General features: G+C 63.3%; 1 protein-coding gene across 1 annotated transcript in view; it reads right to left on the bottom strand.

Annotated features, from left to right (window-relative positions):
• Positions 1-1,861: 1,861 nt before the first annotated feature.
• LOXL1 (lysyl oxidase like 1) overlaps positions 1,862-7,641 on the bottom strand; it is a 20,621-nt gene continuing 14,841 nt past the window's right edge. Inside the window, exons 4-8 of the mRNA XM_027773778.1 lie at positions 6,109-6,246; positions 5,673-5,829; positions 5,062-5,157; positions 4,168-4,283; positions 1,862-2,161 (exon numbers count right to left, since the gene is read on the bottom strand). Coding sequence (XP_027629579.1) covers positions 2,155-2,161; positions 4,168-4,283; positions 5,062-5,157; positions 5,673-5,829; positions 6,109-6,246 — 514 coding nt within the window. The 3' untranslated portion in view covers positions 1,862-2,154. The remainder of the gene's footprint in view (positions 2,162-4,167; positions 4,284-5,061; positions 5,158-5,672; positions 5,830-6,108; positions 6,247-7,641) is intronic.

The following is a 7,641-nucleotide window of genomic DNA, read 5'->3' as shown; positions in this document are numbered from 1 at the left end:
GCTGGTGTGTGGCCGGGGCAGCCGATGGGCAAGGCCATCCCTGTGGTGACCAGCAGGGGCTCAGGCTGGGTGTGTCCATCCCGGGGCCTGGACCATGAAAGGGATGAGGTGGCTGGTGCAGCTGGGAAGCAGGTCCCCCTGCCCAGGCTGGAGGGCTGGGGTGTTGCAGCCTTGCTTGGAAGGAACAGGCCGGGGAAGTGGGAACTACCGTCACTATGGAGCCCGTGGGACCCCTGAGCCACCCCTTGCCACCCGCCAGTGGGGACCAGCCCCTTCCATTCCATAGTTATCAGACCTGTCTGGGAGCTCCCAGGCCAGTGAACTCCCCAGCCTGTCCTGCGCTGCTTTTTGGAAAAGCCACCTGTCCCCCTCCTCCCTCCCAGATTTCTGGGCCTGACCCACATGAGCTCTGCAGGAGGTACAGACCCGCTCCTCAGAGCACCGCACACGCTCGGCCTGGCCGGGCTCAGGGACAGGGGTTCCATGGCATGCCCACCGTGGTGACCTGTGCTTATCCAAGCCCATTTTCTGCCCTGGGAATGGGGACTCGATACTGCCTGCTAGGGTCTCTCAACAGTGTGGAGCTGAGCGACCCTTCTCCTGCCCACTCCTGGGGACGTCTGATGAGGAGAGGGGGGGTGGGCTAGAATGAGCACGCAGGGGAGCAGGAGCGCGGTGACCTTAGACCACTGCACCCCCTCAGGCTCCTGCCAGGCCCCAGACACAGCCAGCAGAGGTGGACCCTGGCAGGGCCTGGCTGGTGATGGTAGAAGGGAGGGGACCGGGTGGTCCCCATTTCCCGGGTTAGTGGGAAGCTCCAGGGCTCCCTTCTGGAAATGCAGCATAGCACCACCCCATCAGCCCTGGTTGCTGCAGGTGAGGCTAGCATGGGGCATCTGCCTTAGAGAGTCTCTGGGTGCCCAGTGGCTGGGGTCCTTGGCCATCTGCAGGACCCCCCCGAGACTCAGCATTTCCCTGGCTCTCCACGTCTCCGTGTCACTGAGCCAGGCCTGGGCTTGTTCCCGTTTTAGGGATGGGGAAACTGAGGCCCGAGGTGCCGCATGACTTGCCTGGCGTCCCAGCCAGTGAGCAGGAGAGCTGGCCCTGGAAGCCAGAGCCCGGTGCTGGCCCGAGTCCCTCCCCTTCCTCAGCACTTCACTCCCTCGGGATGGAGGCTGCGTCCTCCTGCTCCTCCCTGGCCTGGCCTGGCCTGGCGTCTGGACCCCGGAGATGGCGCAGTCAGGCAGGTGAGGGCTGCAGCGTGGCCTCCCCACCCCCAGGCCACAGCACTACCTTCGCTGGGAGACCGTCCCCTCTGCCAAGAACTCTCCTCTCCCCTCCTTCCTGACAGGAGCCCCAGGAAGGTTCCCTGACCCCCCAGTGCTGTCTCCCGGGCAGGGGCACTGGGATCCCGGGGCCTGTGAGCTCCTGAGAGTGGGGTAGGATTCTCTGTGTGGGCCCAGCGCCCACCTGGCACGCAGCAGTCACTCAGCTGTGAGGGACGACATGGCTGGTGGCAGGAGTGACAGCATGCCAGAGCCGGGGGCAGGTCCCTGGCCGGCAGGTGGAAACGTGGGGTGCAGGCTGAGCAGGGAGGGGTCAAGAGGCCTGCGGCCGCCCGTCCCAGCCCCCCTGCTGCACCTCACCCACAGTGACAGGGTCCCTTCCCAGGCAGCGTCCTTAGCCTCGGCTAAGCTCCATGGAGCTTCTGGACGGCCTGCCACCCTCGAGGGCACTGCTGTCTCAGCGTGTCCTCTACCCTCCCTTTGCATGCGCTGCCGGGAAAGGATGAAATGGAGAATGGCCCTGAGCCCGCCCAGCGGGGCCAAGCCTGGCCGGCAGGCCACATACAAACCGCAGAGTAGAAAACCCTTGTTTTATTCAGCCCGGACCTGAGCAGTCTGCTCTGTGGTACGGCCCCAACGTGAAAACAAAACCAACAGCCCACGAACACTGCAGAGAGAAGCTAAGTACAAAACGGGCCGGCATCCGGAATCCCTGTGGTTTCGGTCCACGTTCGCTCCCTGAGGCCGGCAGGGAGGGTGCCTGGCGTTCAGCCGCCCTGGCCTGTGGCTGGGGGCTGGCCTTGGGGGCAGGCTGTCTGGGCAGCGGGCCTGCTCTGGAGGGCACGGGTGGCATCTGTCCCTCTTGAGATCAGGACCTACAGAGCAAAAGACACAGGTCAATGGCGGCTACACGGAGGCCTTGCAGCCTCCCCAGCTCGGGCCTCCATTTCCCTCAAGAATTGGGCTCCAAGGAAGGGCCCCAGCTCCAGAGGGGGTGTTCTCAGCCCCCTCCTCCCCGCCACAGCCTCGGCGTCCCCCTCCATGCCCTGAGCCCGTTTTCTAAGCCATCGGGGGAGCCGCTACCGTCTGGAAGTGCTTTCCTTGGTGTTTTTCCTAACTCTGTCCTTTTTTAAAAAAGCCGCCCTTTTCCTTTTCAGAAACACGATGGGAACCCACAGGCGTCAGTCCCGTGGCCCCGCTGGGAATGCTCCGTCTGGCTTCCTGAGCGCACTGGCCCAGCCGCCTGCCTGCGGTCAGGGTCACAATGGCGGCACACTAAGGAGGCGGAGACCGGGCCTTCCCAGGCACTTATGTAAAGAGCTCTCGGAAGGAAGGGCCATGGCCTCCCTCTGCCTGCAGGCACTGGGGGAGCTGAGGGCTGGAGCTGCTTCTCTGCCTGCTGCCGGCCTCCATGCTTAGGGTGCGGCCAGGCCCTGAGGTGCTGCTTGGCGGCCCTCCCTCGCCAGCAGCAGGCGGGGCGGGGGCTGCAGGCTCTCGCCACCCTACCCGCAGCGTCCTCCTACCTGTGTGTCCCTCCTCCCTGCCTCCTTCTTCCCTAGCTACTTCCTAGGAAGCCTCTGTGGCCTGGCCAGCCCCTGAATTTTCTCTCCCTTTTTTTTAAAAGAGAGATTTTTGCTATGAGTACATGCGCTAGGCGGAGAGATAGAAAGTGAGAAATCACCCCCCACCCCGGGGGGAAATGGCCACACTGCAATCCCTTCTCCATTCCCCTCTTAGGACTTTGGGGGCACAGACACGTGCCCGGTGTGTTTCAAGCCGCCGGGTCTAGGACTCGAAATGCGGTCGACTACGTGGGAGTCCAGTGACGTAACCATTACGCCATCTGTTGGCCCTGGGCCCTGCTGGAAACAGGCCCTAGGAGCAGGGAGGTGCTGGACACACAGCCTGCAAGAGCTGAGCTACCAGGGCTGGGCAGGGGGTGGGCTTTCCAACATGCCCTGTTTCCTGGGTACTTCCCGTCCAGCTCTCGCTGAGTGACCTGATCTCTGTCCTGCGGTGGAGGCCGTGTCCCCACTGCCACTATCACGGTGGGGGAGGGTTGTGCACGGCTGGGTCAGCAGTAGCAGCCAGGGCAAAGGGCTGACTCTGACTGAGCCCGACTATGGCCTATGGTCAGTGCCCCTGGTCCCTGGCTTAGCCTCCCACCCCTGCCTCCGTTAGTAAGCATGCACTTTGGGAAAGATCTGCCCTGCGCTTTGGAGTCTGTGCGGGAGCTTATAGCACGAGGACTGCTCTTTAAGGACCAGAGGAGCTGCTCTGTTCTACTCGAGCACGTTTCCCTCACGTGGCATGGGGAGGGGCTCCGTGTGAGCATGGAAGCGGGTGTCCTGCATGACACTTCATGTGGGGAGTCAGGAGACTGAGGCTGGCCAGGCTGTGCCAGGGCAGCTGGGGACTCTGCCCACAGCATGTGCCCAGACTGTGTTTGCTTGCTCCACAGAGGGAACCGGGCCTGAGGACAGCACACCCCACCCACAGTCACTTCTGATCCGGGACTGGTGAAGACAGGCGTCGGGACTGTGCACACGTGGGCATAAACCCTTGTAGGGCCCGGGGGAGCACCTGGTGCCATGGGAGGGGAGGCGACGGGCCCGACATCACAGGCCAGGCAGGCACAGAAGCAGGACTGCCGTGCCCACGCGCTGGGCCAGACGACTCTGCCTCTGCGTGGCCTGCACTGGGAAACCCCAGGGAGCCGCGCCACCACGCCCCGAATAGCACCCTGCAGCCCGAGCCCCGTGAGTGCTTGGGTGGGGCTGGCCCAGGCCAGGCTGTGCTCGCTGTCAGGTGTCCTCGGTCTTCCGGGTGGCAGGAAAGGACCAGGCAGAGGGAGGTGCAGCAGCGGCCGGGGCGGGCTTACTGGACGATCTTGCAGTTTGTGGTGGAGACATAGCGGCCGGTGTAGTGGATGCTGCACCGGACCACATTGTTGGTGAAGTCGGACTCCATCACGATGTACTTGGGGTTCACGTGCACCTGCGGGACACGGGCAGTGGGCTCTAGCAGGGGCTGCTCTTCACCTGGTCACCAGAGGATGGGGGAGAGGCAGGCAGGGAGATGGAGACAGACCGCGGGAGACCGAGATGCACTGACAGAGTCGGGGAGGAGAGAGCGCGCCGGTCATCCGAGGAAACATTCTGCTCAGCCTCATCAGACGGGCAGCCTGGCTGTAGTTCAAGACTGCTCTGGAGGCGTGGCTAAACACGCTGGGTGCGCATGTGTGTGTGCCCGAAATCCCGACGGGATGGGAAGGGACTGTGGTGTGGACACACCCCGCCGGGGGTGCTTTGTTTTCTGTCTTTGCAATAGGACATGTGTGAGGGAGACAGGGACAGCGAGAAAGCTGCCGGGGACGGCCTGCCGCCGGGGGATGGCCTGCCGCAGTCCCTTCATCTCTCCTTCCTGTTGGAACTGTGGGCACACATACACATGTGCCTCGTATGTTTCCCAAGCCAGTGGATCCAGGACTCAAATTGCAGTCGGCCACATAGGATCCAGCCACCCCATCATCACATCAGCTGGCTCTGTCCCTTTAGTCTCTTTATCTCTCTCTCTGGTGAGTAAACATGCCCTCTGGCCATCGAAAAATAAAAGCAAAAGCAAATCAAAGGAAGGGAGCCCAGAGCCAGAGCCTGTCTGGCATCACCAGAGCTGGGGCCGAGGCCCCTCGGGGTCTTTATGGAGCGAGAGGCTGTGTCTGCCTGGCCCCAAGCCTTGGGTGCCCTCCAGCTGGCGCCTCCACCAGGCTGCCCACCTTGAGGATGTAGTTCCCAGGCTGCACATCGGTTATGTCGATCCACTGGCAGTCAATGTCCGCGTTGTAGGTGTCGTAGCAGCCGGGGCTCAGGCCCTAAGGAGGCGCAGGACAGGAGGAGGCTGCGGAAGCTCAACCCTCAGGGCCCCCGGCCTCCTCCTGGGGCTTGCTCTGTGCTCCTCCCTTGCCCCACCCAGGCTGGCTGCTCAGGGAGTGGGTCCACCTTCCTTGGGGCCCCGGGTGGAGGGATGGGGAGATGACAGAGACAGTCAGAGGCACTTGGGAGGCGTGCACAGGAGAGACAGGTGGACACACGTAGAGAGAGAGACAGGTGGGAAGGACGGACGGTTTGAGGGTGTGAGGACAGATGGGAGGAGGGACCTGGGCAGATGGACTGAACGGAAGGATGGACGTGGGACACCAAGCCACCCGGACTTGGCTGCGAGGTTCCTGTCTCCATCCAGCCAACAGGCCTGGGCTGGAGGTGGTGGCCAGAGGACCAGGCTCTGACCCAGGGCCCTGGCACCCACCACCCTCGGCTGGCCCTCTACCTCCCTCTCCGACGGCCCGGGCTGGCTGCGCTCCGGCCCTGCCCAGCCCCTTGGCCCCACCTGCGTGTGCGAGGTGCACGCGTAGCGCTTGAGGTTGCCGAAGTCACAGGTGCTATCCTCCAGGCAGAAGCTGGCCTTGTGGCCCTCGGCCACCTTCTTGCCTGTGGCTGCGTCCAGGAGGTCGTAGTGGCTGAATTCGTCCATGCTGTGGTAATGTCTGGGGTGGGGGCAGGGAAATGGGCTGGGGGACCCAGCTGGGACACAGCCTCCTAATCATCTGGCTCTTCTGTCCTCCGAGTCCCACCAGGCCAGGCCACCCAGGAGAGCAGCTCCCAGGACTCCCCACGTCCTCTCTGGGCTCGCCTGCCCTGGCCGCGGTGGAGGCCTGGGCTCCAGACACGGCGGACCCTCCCGAGCCTGGTCCTGCTCGCGCCCTCTCCCAGCCCCGCTCTGGCCAAGGCCCCCCGACACTCGTGCCCGGCCCCACGGCACTCACTGGTGGCAGCTGTGCCATTCCCAGGTGTGGCGTGGCCGGTTGGGGAGGAAGTCTGCCGTGCCCTGGTTCTTCACACGCTGGGGGAACCGCAGCAGCACCCGCACGTCGTAGTCGGTGGCCTCCGGGGCGTAGGCTGTGCTGCGGGGGCAGGGAGACCATGCCAGGTTGGCCGAAACCCAGAGTGAGCCGTGCCAGGACCCCGACCTCCGCCCCGACCACAGTCCTCCCAGCCCCCTTGGCCCGAAGATCCTCTTCTGCCCCCTGCTGTGGGGAGGTACAGTCCCTGCTCGCTCCCCTGACCCCCCAGGGTCTGGCCGCCCCTCCTTGCTGGTCTCCACTCTGTGGCCCAGCTGCCAACAGTCTTTCTAGGGTGACGTCGGGCCCAGCAGTGACCTTTGGAGGGTCCCTGACGACTGCCTCAGAGGACAACTCTCTGGAGGGCCACGGACAAACGACCTGCTCGGGAGCTCCCAACATGTCTTCCCTGCCGTACACGGAGTGCTGGCTTCCAGCCAACGTGTGCCATGTCCCGGTGAGGGCCTGGAACAGGCTTGAGCCCCCGTCAGAGCCGCCTCCTCTGTCCCATCTGCCTTCCACTCCCCGTGTGACCTGGGTTGCCAATTCTGAGTCTATTTTCCAAACAGACCGAATTCTTTTCCCTAATCCATATTTTTGCCCATGCTGTTTGCTGTTTGGTTAACCCTTCAGAACTCCATAGCATACCCAGTCCCTGGGCTCAACACAAGCCCCCTCCCTCCAGGAAGTCTGCCCTGATTGCCCTCCTTAGAGGCATCCTGACCATGTAAGAGCTCTAACGCAACACCCTGAGCTGGGTAGAAGTGCCCAACTCTTACCTCAGGGCTTCAGGGTCACGGCCTGCCTCGTGCGCTCAGGGAGCCTGGGTTTGGTGCAGACTGCCTGCTTACAATTCATTTGTTGACCCCAAATTCCCAACTAAGACAGGCCTTGTGGGAAGAGATAAAGGGACAGGAAGGAGGAGTGCACATTTGGGGCAGGGGGAGGAACAGGAGGGCTGGCCCGGGCTGCTCCCCTCCCCGCTGACCCCAAGGGCATTTTGCTGGCACTCTATGGTCTGGGCTCTGAGGCCAGAGGCAAGGGGTGCCAGCAGCGGGGATTAGCTCCCTGAGAGTATGTCTGCACAGCAGGCGGCCAGACTCCTGTCTGCCAGGACCGAAGGCCCTCGGCCTCCTCGTCTGGGGGAGGCTTGGAATCTGTCTGTGTCTGGGTTGAAACAAAACATCCTCCTTCCCTCTCTCCGGCTAAATCCTGCCCTTCTGTTCGGCTCAGCGCACCGTGGGAAAGCATCGGGGCCAGGTTCTGGGCTCAGCTTGGCTACGAACTCGCGGTGAGACTTGGAGCCAGGCCCGTTCCTATTCGGGGATCTGCCTGTGGCGTGTGCACTGGCCGTGGTCGACGGTCCTCACTCAGGATGATCTCGGAGGGCCCTCTGGCTCCAGGATTGCGTCCTGCAGGGTTGTCTGGGCCTGTCACCCTGCACCCGCCTCTGCTGAC

Source organism: Tupaia chinensis, unplaced genomic scaffold (assembly GCF_000334495.1).
Source record: "Tupaia chinensis unplaced genomic scaffold, TupChi_1.0 Scaffold000369_1, whole genome shotgun sequence".
NCBI classification, from domain to species: domain Eukaryota; kingdom Metazoa; phylum Chordata; class Mammalia; order Scandentia; family Tupaiidae; genus Tupaia; species Tupaia belangeri.
Note: the sequence above shows the minus strand (reverse complement) of the source record. Positions and strands in the feature narration are given on the sequence as shown.